This window comes from Hyperolius riggenbachi, chromosome 1 (assembly GCF_040937935.1).
Source record: "Hyperolius riggenbachi isolate aHypRig1 chromosome 1, aHypRig1.pri, whole genome shotgun sequence".
Taxonomy (NCBI): domain Eukaryota; kingdom Metazoa; phylum Chordata; class Amphibia; order Anura; family Hyperoliidae; genus Hyperolius; species Hyperolius riggenbachi.
In genome coordinates, this window is record NC_090646.1 from 168645694 (window position 1) to 168661756 (window position 16063).

At 40.2% G+C, this 16063-nt stretch overlaps 1 protein-coding gene across 2 annotated transcripts in view; it reads right to left on the minus strand.

Annotated features, from left to right (window-relative positions):
* Positions 1–16063, minus strand: part of KLHL2 (kelch like family member 2) — a 187266-nt gene that overhangs the window by 76591 nt on the left and 94612 nt on the right. For both annotated transcript variants that reach the window (XM_068278835.1, XM_068278836.1), the window contains one exon: positions 1611–1720. In XM_068278835.1, coding sequence (XP_068134936.1) covers positions 1611–1720 — 110 coding nt within the window. The remainder of the gene's footprint in view (positions 1–1610; positions 1721–16063) is intronic.

A 16063-nucleotide genomic window follows, 5' to 3' on the forward strand; every position in this document is an offset into this window, starting at 1 on the left:
TTTTGCCACCAATTAGGCTTTCTTTGTATGGTACAATATGTTAAGTATTATTTTATACTTAAATGGGAATAATAAGAGGAAAAGAAATGGAAAAAATTCATTATTTCTTAGTTTTCAGCCATTATAGTTTTCAAATAAAATGTAAAAAACTGTGGATAAAAGCCACACATTTTATTTGCCCATTTGTCTCGGTTATTGCAACGTTAAAATTATTTCCCTAGTACAATGTACAGTGACAAGATTTTATTTGGAAATAAAGTTGCATTTTTTTTCAGTTTTACATCCATCACTAATTTCAAACACATAGTGGGGAGATGAATGAATCGGAACAAAGTCCTTTAAATGGTTAAAGTGAGATGAAACTGTATATGGTGAATAATAAAAAAAAAAAAAAACTACAAAATGATTTGGCACCCTCACATTAAATGTACTGTGCTTGTAACACCTTTTCCTATGTCTGAAGCCTGGTACCATGGTAAATACTTTTCTTTAAATTCATCTTGAGTGAGCATCCAACTCACTTTTGCATGAAAAATGAAATTGCAGCAAATTTGCAGGAAAAAATGCATAACAATCCCAATCGCAGAAAAATCTATGCAATTATTATTGGCGAGGTAAGGCATAGTTACTTACCAAAAATTTCAAACAATATGCCATGTTTGCAGTTTGTCAGTATAAAATCTATGTAGAGCTTACAAAATGAGTTTTGTATTCTCACGGGTGTACGTAACTTAAAGAGACACTGAAGCGAAAAAAAAATTGGATATAATGATTTGTACGTGTAGTACAGCTAAAAAATAAAACATTCGGAGCAGAGACAGAAGTCTAATATTGTTTCCAGTACAGGAAAAGTTAAAAAACTCCAGTTATCTATGCAAAAGAGCCATTGAGCTCCACCACTTTCAAAGTCGCAGAGTGCTCTGTTTACTGAAGCTTATAATCTCAAGTGTCAGTCACTATTGTTTTTTTCTTCTGCAGAGGACAGTTCAAAAGTTCACTAGCCTGCTATGTAAAATCATTTAGCATGCTCAGTGGCGCGTAAACTGCAAATATTAGAGAATGATGCAATGTTATAAAAAAAAACAAACAAACAAACTATATAATTGAATATAAAAATATGAGAATATTTTCTTTGCTACTTAGTGAGTAATTATCAGTACTACACAACCAACTCATTATATCTTCATTTTTTTTTTTTTTTCGCTTCAGTGTCTCTTTAAGCATAGAGTAAAGCTGGCTATACACTACAATTTTTTAATTATTTTTTTTGCTCAATTAGACATTCTAGCAGACAAAATTTCGAATCAATAGTACACTGACGTGGATTTAAACATTTGCAATCAATATCAAGGGCTAAAACTAACCTAAAGACTGATCCACAAAGTTGGTCTTTAGGAAAATACTTTTTCAGAACATGGATTGTAATATTGATCAAAAGCTAAATGGAAATGGTAACCAGCAAGCCTTTATATGTAGCTTTCCAATGTGGTTTATGCACAGGACATTACATTAGCGTATTTTCACTGTCAGGATCCATGTGTGTATTGATATTCCTGTATACTAAGAGAGATTTATTCATTGCTGTAATGTGCGGTCGAAGTAGCACATACCTTTTCCTCTGACAGCACAGTAAGTTTATCACTGGCAATCAAACTACACACTTGTTCTATTCCCAGATTGAGAAATTCCTCTCCTGCCACAATGTCACTGAAATGTTGCTCTGTAAGATAAAAAAAAGAATAATCAATTAGACAAGTGATTATTGTTAAGACCACAAGCAATGAGCACAACATGGAGGACAATTGTAAGGTTCTGGTTCAGAGAGAAATAATAAAGGGATTAGATTGCACTGCTGTATCTCAGTGGATGGTAAAATTAAAAACGTCTCTACGTGTACTTCATTTGTGTTGATGTAAACTCCTGTTTGATTCGGTTTCCGATAGTGAACATGAATTGGTTTTGTTGCTTTGCTTGACATTGAAGCCTAATTCGCAAACAGTCAGGTTCCTGTCATTTTCCTGACTGTACACACAAGTTCCTGTCCTGCATTTTATGCGTGATCTGTGCAGTGGACTGCAAACCGAGAGGTTGAAGTCCACAATCCTTCCCTACAGGCCAACTCACATTTCCCTGTTGCATTGTAACTGATGCCTGTTCCTGACTCTCTGCTGTCCTCACAGCTAATTGTAAAGCCAACAACAGTTATCTAAAATAAGTAACAGCCCACATTACCTAAATTATCCCTTGTTTGGTTAAATCCCAAAAGTCTGCTCTCATACCACAGACTCTACGGTAGGGTTCACACTTTGTGTACATACTCGAATATAAGTCGACCTCATGTATGAGTCTACCTCAATATTTGACCCTCCTAAAGAGGGAAAAAAACATTCAATAAAAATGTTTTCCTACTTTTTCTTACCCACTCAGTTACCATATTTGCTTTTGTGCAAAAGTAATATTGTCCATTTACAAATGACAAGTTCCCAAAGTACAGTTTATCTGCTCTGAAAGCTGCCATTGTATTTTATTCATTGCCGATTTTGTTATATTTTAAAATCTTCTGGTGAGCTCTTCTTTTTTTTCCCACGCAAACACTCAGCTGCGTTAGCAACGCTTTATCCCAACTCTAAGCTTGGCTTCATCAAACCTCTCCAATTGTTGGGAAGTTTTAGCATCATGGTTTGCGTTATTTACCAAATAATATTTGTAACATAAGTATAAGACACTTAAAATACATATACAATATTCAGATATATTACTACCACCACAATTTATAGCTGCGTAGTTTGCATTCCATAATATTACACACCTAAAAAAAATAAAATAAAAAAGACCTATCACCCTACATCAACCATCCTCTACTTCCTTTTGACCTCTCAATCAAGTTTGTATCATCCATATCCCACCAATCACCCTCTAACATATTCTGTCCATCCATCCATATATTCCTCCATATACTGAGACCCCTAGGGTTTTTCTTTTTGAAACTGCAAAAAAAGCTCATCCCAAAGTTGTCTTACCGCCCCTTTCTTATTCTGTTCTGTTAGTCCACTAACTTCCTCATACCTATCCCTTTCCTCTTCATCCCCCAATTGAGACACCATTTTCTCAATCCATTCATGCATAGAGGGAGGATTCAAGTTCTTCCAATTTTTTTTATAATGAATCTTTTAGCTATAGCAATACCCAGTTTTAGGAGTTGTTACCTTACCCGATCCTGACCAGACACAACTGAGTCCCTGAATCCAAACAGTATCAGATTGGTCTCAAATTTGGGGGTTGGGGACCCATTTATGAGAAAAAAATCTTCCCGCTGTTTCCAAAATTTTTTCAGTATTTGACATTCCCAAATCATATGGATCAAGGAACCCTGAGCATTATTACATTTCCAACATGTATCATTAACCCTTAAACCCATTTTCACCATACGTACAGGAGTTAAATACCATCTGGCAATTACTTTGAATTGGGAGAGTTGTAAATGGGTTTCAGAAAAGGACCAGATCTCTTGAAAGATTCTAGCCCATATCTCGGAGAATTTTATCCCCTCCTCACTTTCCCATCTGACACAGTAAGGTGGAGGGACCCTGTGTGAGGTTGAACCAAGTAGGTTATAGATTTTTGATAGGGCCCCTATTGGCCTCCGTTTCATCAAAAACCACTGCTCAAATATGTTTACATCTTGTTTAATAGTTTTTTTTCTTTTCGCAGCAGACTATTCCAAAAACTGGATAATTGAATGCTTCCAAACATTGACAGTTGACCAGTTTCAAAGATCGGGATGATGTCCAACTTTTTGTTTCCCATTATATGGATCAGTCTCAAGTCTTGGTCCACATTATTAGCATGAAACCAAGACTGGTCTGACACTGGCCCAAAGCTTGGGTCAAAAGCAATGGACCTTAGCTGGGAAACTCCCTCACTATTTACCCAGTTCCCCACTGTCTTTGCCCAACTTATCCGGTGAGCTATTCTGAACTGTGTGCATACTCGAAAACAGAAAGAGCTCTTTTCAGCAGAGCTAGGAATGTAACAACAGTGGAATGTAAACAAAACATAATGTTATCACCTCTTCAGATGTGGATAATAAGTTGAAGGAGCTTTCCACTGCAGAATAAAGTGCTGTGTTCAACTATTTAAATGCTGTTGCTACACATTTTTTGTGGTAATAGGTTTAAGGCTGTAAATATTTTAGAGCAATGAAGAAATGCTGACTTTCAGACCACTTTAACACAGAGTTTTTAAATGACTCAAATACAAGTCTATCCAGCAATGTTAACGGCTGCACTTGGGGATCAGGAGGGGCTGACGGCTGCACTGTATAAAGTATTTTAACCATTTATAAAGAGAGGTGGCACCCCTTTGGGTAGTAATGGATGGAAGGGGGGCTCAAAGTAGCTGGCAGTTTGGTGCTGAAGGAAATGGGAGGGAGGGAGTGAGCAAGGGAGGGGGAGGGAAAGGGAGACGCCCTCCCCTCCTGCAGTTGAAAAATGTAGGAATGACTTGAATATAAGGCAACCCTTAGGACTGAGTCAGTCCTAAATTTCTCAACTTGCAGACAAATATATATGGTTTCAGTGCAAAAAAAAAAAAACATTTCCCACTTTAAAATTTGCATTTTTTACTGCAGCCAAATACCGCAGGAGATGTACTCACATGTACAGACTGCATCTCCCAGCATACACAGAGGCACTGGAAGCATGCTACAAAGGCAGAACTTTGAATTGCCAGTACACTTCCTGGGGAACATTCCCCAATACGCACAGACAGTGGGGTTGAGGAGCAGCCTCCATAGGTAAGTAATGGCACTCCCCACAACAGCACACTGTATTATGAACATTCCTCATGGGGAAGTTTATTGTTTGAAAAAAAAAAAAAAAAAAGAAGTTGATAGTGTCAGAAAATCATTTCTAAATGAACAGGAATAGTCTACATTTAGTTTGTACTGATTCTCTATATTGAACACTCTGTTACACAGTGTTGTAAGGGCTATTGTAAAATCCATGACGCAATGTAAATGTAGCTAGAGATGACACATAACTCGCTGTTATCTATTATGTATTGTGTACTATCAAGCTAGGCTTGTGTGATACAGTTTCTGTAAGCACAGTGTGACATATGCATTAAATTCAGCAACAGTATTACTGATCCGTTAGATAAAGGGTTTCTGTGCAGATTAGTGAACTGGCTGGCTGCTCAGTAACCATGTGCTGTATGTACGCATGCTGTGATATGATAACAGGCTGTTTAGCTGATGCTCTCTAACGATCTGTCTGAGCTACGTGTGAAATCTCCAGACAGAGGATTTTTTTAAGCAAAAAAAAAAAAAAAAAACAACACTATTCCCTAAGCTTTCTCTTGGTAAATATGGATGTTGCAGAATGAGAACATTAACTTTGCAGCAATAACATCCTGTATTGCATTGTTTTGCATCCCTCACATCACATCAAAAATTGCTGAATTGGCACTGGTTTTATAGTAGACGCAGACGCACACACACACAGACGCGCGCACACACACAGACGCGCGCACACACACAGACGCGCGCACACACACACAGACACACACACACACACACACACACACACACACACACACACACACACACGGCCAGCACTGTAGCAATGTAGCTCTACAGATTTATCTCCCTGTCCCCTTAGGTGGGTTAAACCATTTCACTACTTGCACACGCCATCCACTATTTTTGTTTTTTGTTTTTTAAGGGTTAAATAAAGGTAGTGAAAATGGTTTGTTACTGGAGACACTGCATGGAGATAAGAGGAACACACTGATTTTAAAAACATACTGAGGTGTTGTAGGAAGGGTTAAATGCTTTAATGTACACTAGCTGGGAGGCACTGGATAGGGAGATGATGGAACTCTGCTAAGCTGCAGTTATTTGATCTCTATGCAAGAGAGGCAGGAGGTCATTGGGGCAGGTGATAGCTCTTCCCAGGGAGAGTGGGAGTGGTCCACTAACTGAGGAACAGTCTCCCTATCGGCTTCTGTTCTCTGAATGGATCTCTGAGTCATTACTGACTTTTCCCAAATTGCCTACTAATAATGAAAACTGTGGGTGAACTAGGGCTCTGTTCAGAGCAGTATTCAACAAACACAGGACAATCTTGCTTTCCACTGGCCATGTGCTCTTTATTTACATTTGGTAGAATTTGCGTAATATCCTAAAAACAGGTTCCAGCTAGCAATAAACAAACACTATCCAAACATATTTTGACTGAAAGCGTACATTTCATCACACTCTCCTGGAAGAATGTGTTCCACAGATCCATGCATTTAGGTCTTCTTTGTCAATTTTTAAGGGAACCCGAGGCGAGAGGGATATATGGAGGCTGACATGTTTATTTCCTTTAATAATGCACATTGCCTGTCTGTCCTGCCGATTCTCTGCCTCTAATTACTTTTAGCCAAAGACCCTGAACTAGTATGCAGATCAGATGTCTATGACAAATCTGACAAGATTAGCTGCATGCTTGTTTCAGCTGTGTGATTTAGACCCTACCGCCTGTCAGAATTCTAGTTGTTTTATTTATGCAGGAAAAGCTGTCATATGTGTATGTTTTAAGTTTTAATGTTCTATGCAAAATTTCATTGTAAACTGTAAAGTTAGAGTACTTTTTTTTAAAATATTGCTTTGTGACATCTCAGCATATTCCAAGAAGTGAAACTCATAATTGGATGATTCTAGTTACAAAAAGCCAGAACATTCTTGTTTATGTTAGTGCGTTTGTCTGTGGCCTTGACATTTGAAAGATGCTTCTGTGTAAAGAATGGGAACAAGTTAAAACTTACATTACTGCAGTAATTATATATGTACATTTTCTTAATTATTACACATCGATATTATTAATCTAAATATTAATAATCAATACAGTCCTTCTAAAGAAAGAAATCGTTATTGTTAAACCCTATATAATATCATTTAATACTTTGAAATACATTTAAAAGCTGGATTCTACCAGTGATAGATGAGACAGTAAAACATTCTCGTGAGATTGTTATGATTCTGGAGGACTGTTGACGTGTTCTAGTCTCAGCTAGCTGATAACACATGATGTTTTGGGAACAGGCTTTATAAAATATAAAACAAAGAAGGTGTTTTCCCAATTAAAGATGATTCAATGATGCCACCTGGCGGTTTCATAGTCTTATAAAAATTTATATTATTAATACAGATTGTTATTACATGATGAAATGCTGACATCTGCCGGTTGAACTTATTATATTTATTCATAAGAAAGGCAAATATATAGAACATGATTTTATATTATTAAGATTTAATATGCAATTATTTCTTATATGATTAATTGTTTTAAGAAGAATTATATAATACGCTTTATATTTAATTAAGTATATTAGAAGCCCTGTATGTTTCAATAAGCCCTAAATTGCTGAAGACTCTCACAGGTCTGTGTTAGTGTCAATTTGACCAAGCTTATGTCTGGGAAAGTACCGAGACATTCCAACCTAATTAGCAGAGAACACTTTATCAGAAATGCGTCATGAATGACATTGTTTAGTATCAATGTCTGGGGCAAAAAAGTCAACTAGCAGACAAGATGGCTGGTGACGTCCATTATTAATCAACTGCGTCAGAAATGACCTGATCAGAATTTATAAACAATAATATTATGATTTAAGTATTCAAAACATGATAAAGCATTGACGCATGGAAGCTTTAGCCAATCAGAACCTGGGATTCAGGGAAATCCAGATTAGGCAGCCATATTGCATCCAATCCCTATACAAGTAAAAGCTGAAAGCTCATAGTTGGCAGAAGCCCAACAATCTCCTGATAAGACACATGAGGCAGAAACTACCTTCCCACACATGGTTCTAGATGCTGAAGAGATAACAGAGAAGGGGTAATATGCTTAATATTCTGGGGATTTACGTTATTAATTTTTCAGCATTAAGTTTTGTTAAGATGTTAGCAAGAAGTTTTTCTAGAAGCTATTTTTTATGCTATTTCTTTAAGAAGATTACTACAAATTTTACACAGCTATTATATACACAGCTATTGATACAGATGAGACTACTTTTGATCTTATTCTACATAACACAACTGTTATATTCTTTTTTGAATGTACTTGGAAGATTTATGATCGCTTGGCTATAAAGCCTTGATAAGATGGAATACTGTTAGAAGGAAACACTACTTGGAACCGTTCAGATTTTGTATATATGCTGTATGATAAGAAAATACAATTCTTTATATAAAATCATATACTGAGTGCTCTGATTCATTTCAAGGTACACAGTCAATCTATAATTACTGTTTTAGAGGGTTCAGACCCTGCTATGCCGGATTTATATGATAGCAACGCTTTAAGGGCTGGTCCTTTACTGAGTTAGCAATCATGAAAAAGGCAAAAACCGCTCAGGTTTTTGACACACCCAGAAAGATTAGCAGCACTGCCAGGTAATTGGTATTGCTTAAAAGGAAATCCATATGGCAGCTTCCATAGGTCTCAGATCTTGGGATCCTTTTCAAATACACCAAATTCATAAACCGTTATGATGATATATGGTGTAAAGTGCTGGACTGGTGTCAGTGCTACATAAATACATAGTCATTTATAAGTATTTTCTGAAACCAAGTATACAAAAGATCTAATTTTGCTGTTGTTGCCTGAATGACTAAAGGGGCATCAAAAAGTCAATATTATCACTAAATACTCCTTTTAAAGGACAGGTTTGCCTTAAGTGTCAGTATAGGAATATATTGCATCCATTTTTTTATTACTAGTACTACGCTCATGTATGTATAAAACCCCTTTTTACAGTTTGTGCGGTTAGGAGTCACAGCCATTTTTCCCTGAGATTAGATAAATAATTCCCCTTAAAATGACATTCCCTCCAGGCTCCAAGGCCGGCTGGTACTAGACTGGATATTTCTGCAGGTTTATTATTTCTCTCTCAGTGGGAAATCGTGATCTTTTCTCTAGTCTGCTGCGACTGCAGCTCCTTTGCTAGAAGTAATGTCATACAGGACACCAGCAGAGCTCACACTGCTCACACATAATGTGGACACAAAAAGCTACATAGCTTTATAATACAGCTTCCCTATTCAGACATCAACTCAGGATTGGCTGGGGCTGCTGGAGGAAGACAGCCAAGCTTATTCTTAGTCCATGCATCCCAGCACATAAGTTACTTTTCAGCCCTCAGTCATTCCCACCACATAAACTATTAATACAAATTAGAAGCGGTTAAGAAGCCATGGAACAAAAATCAAATTTTTAACATAAGCCCTAGAAATATAACCCCCTCAGAATTGCTTTTCAGGTAAATGTAAATCTGGGTATGACTGAAAGGCCCGCTAGTGCTTCAGTGAGAAGGTGGATTCCCTTAGGGCTGATTACCTCACTATTTTCCTATTAACAAACAAAAAATAAACCTGAAATACAAGAAGCACAGCAAACTTAAAGCAGACGTGAAGACACATAAAGAGAAAAGACTCAGTATACCGCAAAGCCACCTACTGTAAATAGAGTAAAGACAAATTAAAATACTCAGAATGTGTAATGCCTTTATCTGTTACTTGGACCACTCCATATCAATGCCATGGAGGTTTCAGGTACAGGAAGGGAGGAGAAAAAAAAATCTCCCTAAATGGTGGCCATACATGGTACAATTTTTTTCATCCAATCTTACCATTTCTATGTAGTATAAGGGTAAATTAAGTGAATATAGTGAAAGGATAACTTAGGAAGTTCCCTTATATTACATAGAAATGGTAAGATTGGATGAAAAAATTGTACCATGTATGGCCACCATAAGAGAAACCGTATTGAATTTCTAAAAAAAAAAAAATACCTAGAACCACTATGAAAGTATGCGGGGCTGAAAGATCGAAAAGCACTCTTTAAGCAACACTGAATATAATTTTGCCTTTTAAAACAGAACGTATTTGCGACAATTCAGCTTTAATTGAGAAATTATCATATGTAAATCGTTGCCGGAAAGAGCATGCCTCATCAACGATGCAACCAATTTCGGTATGAGTGAGAAATGCGACGAATCACCAGCGATGTCCCCCCTAATGCTGCCCCCCTGTGCAGTATACTTTAACTGTCAGTGTCCGCCACAGCTCCGGTATTTGTCCGCAATCCGCATACACACGTCCCATGTGGCTGCCGGTGTAACGTGGCGGCGTTTGTGATCTGAGGAGGCAGCATCATAAAGCAGATTCCCAAGAGATTTCATGCTGATGACCTGCCCCCACCTATGCCCGGTTGGACTCCACCACACATGAACAACGTGAGAGCCTGTGGGTTAGCATTGCCTGTATGAACTGCAGCGTCAAGCTTGATATCGCTGACCAACCTACTGGCTTTTCTTTTTCTGCTGCTGGCTGTATCTTCTCATCAGGAGTACCTTCGTCTTAATTGACTCGTATTAACTTTTTTTAAAGGCACTGCATGCAGTGTGAGTGGAGAGTGAAGCAGGTGCTCAGGCAGTTGTGGAGTAGATGGCATGAAAAACAGGTCCTCACTGTTTAAGATTGGTCTATTGCTGCAGCGGATGTTCAGTTACTGCTGATGATAGTCACTCACCAAAAGCTAAGACACACACAAAAAAAATAAAAAAAAGCTTCCCCCTAAGCGGAATGATTCTACAAAAATTGTAGAATTATCTTGTGCATTTAGTAAAAAAATAAATAAATCTGAATGAGGTGAACAGCGAGGAAAACCTGCTGCACACTGAAGATCTGAGGAGCAGTGAGAGTCGGGCAGCCCCAGAAAATGCTAGGGGTTACCTCACAAACGATGACCGAGTAGTGATTCCAGTAGATCATGAGAAATCTCTCATCCACAACTACCTGGGCACTGCATATCTGCATAAAGGTACGTACACACAGACACACACACACACACACACACACACACACACACACACACACAGACAGACAGACAGACAGACAGACAGACAGACAGACAGACAGACAGACAGACAGACACACACACACACACACACACACACACGGGGGAAGGAGAACTGGGAAGTTCTTGGAGAGAAAATCATTGATTGAAAAATTATTCTAGGCCAACAGTTTGTAAAGGCTCATACACACCTAATGCTGGGTACATACGTTGCGATTTCCCGCTTGATCCATGGGATCGATTGATTATTTCTGACATGTTCGATCGGGTTTCGATCGATACAGCCGTCGATTTTGCATACTTAACATGCAAAATTGACTGCTGTATTGATCGAAACCCGATCAAACATGTCGGAAATAATCGTCCGATCCCGCAGATCGAGCAGGAAATCGCAACGTGTGTACACAGCATAACAACAATCTGTCCAACTATCTTCCAAACTTGTCCGTTGGAAGATAAGTTGGGTGTGTGTACCGCTGACAAATAACTAGATGAGATGACCAACTGATAACAGGTTGTTTGCCAAATCCAACCGGTGGATCAATCTGACCAACTATCATGCAGGTTGGACTGTGTGTACAAGTCTTCTGAGCCACTTTGTTGTTTCTGAATGCGGACATGTTGTGCAGTTTGTCCTTTAGCATACACACATAGTATATAAGCGAGTTGGTTGTTTAGTTGGTTGGCGTGTGTACGTTTTTGTCAGGAAAACAACTTGTTGTGTGGTCAATCATGTTGTGTGGTTGGTTGTGCATTAAGTTGGACGTGTGTATGAGCCTTAACCTATTACTGCGAGCCACCGAGCAGGGATGCAGCAATGCCTGTACAGACATCACTGTCAGCCGAAAACATCACAAAATAGTATTAGCCATCAGATGTCCACTGTTTGTATGTGACTTTAGCAGCATAACATATATACCCAAGTACAGAAAATTCCTTGATAAACATATGCAGAAATAACATGCGGTATAACCATCAGAGGGAAGTGTGTTGAAGTTTATGACCAAATCAACCTTGTCAATTTTAAGATGAAGTTTAACAAAGCAGCAAGCAAAATATGAATGACAGTGCTAAAATGTCTGAGAAAATGGCAATCAGCTGTGGAAAGCCAACTTATTTTCTGTACTTCCTGCAAGTTGAAGAGAATTTTAGCTTTTGCAGCTGTTGGCTACACTGGGTCAGAGGCTGAGAGAAAAACACTGCACTGCCATTGAACATCCTCTGTTTCCACAATCACTGCAGGAGAGCCAGCCCACAAAATACATGAGTCAGCAACTATCACCAGATAAACATTAGACTTGTCCATGTGCTGAACCCTTCTGAACAGTAATTTCTCTGTAGAAGGATAAATGTAATCCATTTCACAACCCTCCACTAACATTTATGTGCTCATTCAATTCACAAAGATCGGATTATAACAAAGAGGCACCGTAGTGACATGCAGTAGAATGTAGTTAATTATTTAGGATACCCACTATTAGGTGCCCACTAATGGAACAATATTGAATGTTCAAACTTAGCAAATCTATGTAGAAGCAGAGTAAACAGAGTGACTATATGTTGCATTAGGTAATCCCCCATATTACATAGAAGCAGTAAGATTGTACAATCACAATTGTATGATTAATGGGCACTTTTACATTCATTAATCTGGATTCAGCAGTGCATGGCACATACCTTCTGTTTGTAAGGTTGCAGCTCTGGTACACTTTAAAAGATTTTAATACATGCCTGGGGCGTCCTCCAGCCCCATCTTCTCCAATCGCTCCCACGCCTCCGTCCTCCACTGCCCACAGCTTCGGGAACCGGGTCCCGTCACTAACGTCAGGCGGTGCCAGTCTGGCGTAAGAGAAGTGCGATCTCTAAGTATCTCTCCAGCAGCTGCTGGAGAAATACGCAAAGAGCGCACTTCTCCGGTGTAGACTGGCCCGACTGACGTCAGTGACGGGACTCGGTACTGACGCTGCACACATAAAAAGACGGCGGCGTGGGAGCGATCGGAGCAGATGGGGCTGGAGGGCGCCGCAGTTATGTATAAATCTTTGTAAGGTTTCAGCTCTAAGTCCCTTTTAAAGGATACCCAAACTAACATGTGACATGATGAGATAGACATGTGTATGTACAGTGCCAAGCACACAAATAACTATGCTGTGTTCCTTTTTTCCTTTCTCTGCCTGAAAGAGTTAAATATCAGGTATGTAAGTGGCTGACTCAGTCCTGACTCAGACAGGAAGTGACTTCAGTGTGACCCTCACTGATAAGAAATTCCACTTTTTTTACACCTCTTTCTTGCTCTCAGAAGCCATTTTCTGCTAGGAAAGTGTTTTATAAATGGAATTTCTTATCAGTGAGGGTCACACTGTAGTCACTTCCTGTCTGAGTCAGGACTGAGTCAGCCACTTACATACCTGATATTTAACTCTTTCAGGCAGAGAAAGAAAAAAAGGAACACAGCATAGTTATTTGTGTGCTAGGCACTGTACATACACGTCTATCTCATCATGTCACATGTCAGTTTGGGTATCCTTTAAGAAGGCAAACTTTTGTTTTGCAGGGGGCTGGCAGATTTTGCAGTGCTATCTCTTGCATTGGAGTGCAATGCAAAACTTGATGGACGTATGTCTTTTTCAACCAAAATAACTATGTAACTATGTAATAGCTTCAAAAATGCTGCAGGACCAGCAATTGGGATTTAGCTGAATTGCAATAGCTCCTGTGGGTTCCCCTCCACTCTAGTGGGGCCCAGGCCTAAAAGTGATTTATTTCAAGGCTTTAAAATGCACCAGTGACTATAATTAATGAATGGTGTCAAATTTGTAGAACATTTGCATCAATTCAAAATTAATAATATTAGAGACTGCCCCAACGGTGACATGTTTTCTAGAATATACTAGGGGTAAGTAAGACCCCCTCCCTCCCCCCAAAAAGCTCAAAATGATTTATTAGCAGTTGAATATAAGAATAGATATAAAATCAAAGAGTCTTGCGGTAAATTTTCAGCACTCTCTTGAATGTGGTCCATACAGCAAAATAAATGCAAGAATCCCTAGACGCCTGGAACACTTGAGCCTTGCTGAATTAGTGTTATATGGTTACAAGGGGAGATAAGCCAAGACAGAGAAGTGGATGTGTCAGCATCAGACTTGCTTCCTCTGCCCGACACACAGGGGGGACACTGATCTGGCAGGAGTTAAGATTCATACGTCATTGTTCTCTTTATTACCGTTTAATTGTGCTCAGACAGTCATATTGGTTAATGAAGACTCCGCATGAACATAATCATTTATAGGCTGACATTCTAAACTGGGAATACAGCTGGTACAGGTAGCAGATGGTGAGGGGGATGAATCTTGTTCTTACACAGCATTTGTACGCTTTACAAGACGTACAGGGCCCAGTTACAGATTATACGGATGTCTAGTGAGACGTCTCTCCACCATCCAAACTCATCTTATAACTGCATATTTATAAATGGACTAAATGGAAATAGGCCATTAGTCTTGTCAGAAACATCTGATCTGCAAGTTCGTTCGGTGTCTATTGCTAAAAGTATTAGGGTGTGTACACACCTCTTGACTTATGATGCCCATCGAGGATCAGTACCAATCGCTGGCTGGCCTTTACAGACACGTGTCAGCTATGTAGCCGATGACAAATTCTGTTTCTTTCTGGGGGGGGGGGGGGGGGGGGTTATCACACTGTGGGAGGGGTTTTACCACAAAATCAGCCATACAGAGCCCCCTGATGATCTGTTAGAGCAGGGGTCTCAAACTCCATTTACGTGGGGGCCGCAGGAGGCAAAGTCAGGATGAGGCTGGGCCACATAAGGGATTTCACAAAAAAAGTCAATCAGCAGCTCCCGCCCCCACATTGCATAGATTTTTATTTCAAAATCAAATTCACACTGAAGCTAACTATTTTGCCTATTTTACCGTATAGTTCGCTTCAGTGCTCCCATTACAAGTAATCCGCCGTGTCCAGGCCGCAAAACGAGGGCTGCAGAGCCCCCAAATCGCCCGGCGGGCAATCCACCGGCATTTCCTGGAAGGGGCAGAGCTTTCAGCTTCAGCTCTGCCCCTCCTAATGTCAATCGCAGCGCATCGCCGTCTCTCCCCGCCCCTCTCTGTGAAGGAAGAGTGAGAGGGGCGGGCAGAGGCGGCGATGCGCCGCGATTGACGTCAGGAGGGGCAGAGCTGAAGCTGAAAAATCTGCCCCTTCCAGGAAATGCCGGCAGATTGCCCCCCGGGCGATTTGGGGGCTCTGCAGCCCTCGTTTAGCGGTGGGGATGCGGCGGATTACTTGGGAGCACTGAAGCGAACTATAAGGAAGCTTTTACCGGCGCGGGCCACAAAATATTGTATTGAGGGCCGCAAATGGCCCGCGGGCCGCGAGTTTGAAACCCCTGTGTTAGAGAAAAGGTAAAGATTGCTCATGGGAAAGGGAGTATCAGCTACTGTCACGGACGGTTGCGGGGTCGCAGGCGCGTCCTGGAACCGCCCGTGAAGAAAAGAACGATCGCACTCGATTCCTGCATCGATTGCGCCTCAGATCAATAGAACCAAGATTTGACGTGTAGTATCCCTATGCCTAGGAACAGCTGGGGGATCTGTCTTAGCTGAAGTGACAGCCTGGGGGGAAGGTGTTAATTAGCTTGGACATATTCCCTGTGGAAGGCACAATTCCCCTTTTGGTTCTGGGAACCAGGTGACACTTAGCTGATCTCATGGAGATGTTAATTAACCAAAGGATGCCTAGGTACAGCCAGGCAGGCTACGAATCCACAGGAGGTCTTGACACTTTGCTCCCTAGTAAAGATCAAAGGAAAGTCAGCTGTTAGCAGCTAGAACACCTCCTGAATTAACCTGAGGCTCATGGCATAATCCATAACTTCCCAGATCTGTAATATTTCTGGGGTTCCTGAGATGGCAGCTTCACCAAACGTGGGGGAAGTGTAGCATGAGCCCCGGTGCTGGTTCTGAGGAAGTTTCAGAACATTCTGAGGTAAGGACTTCCAGTTAGGCAGTTTGAAAATGCCCTGATGATACCACAGGGGTCCCACCCCTCATGTCTGGTATCAGGGCGCTGGGTAAATCGAGACAGACCTGAAAATGTTAATAAATCTGCCCTGACCTGTACGGTTCTGTGAGATAGAGCCCATA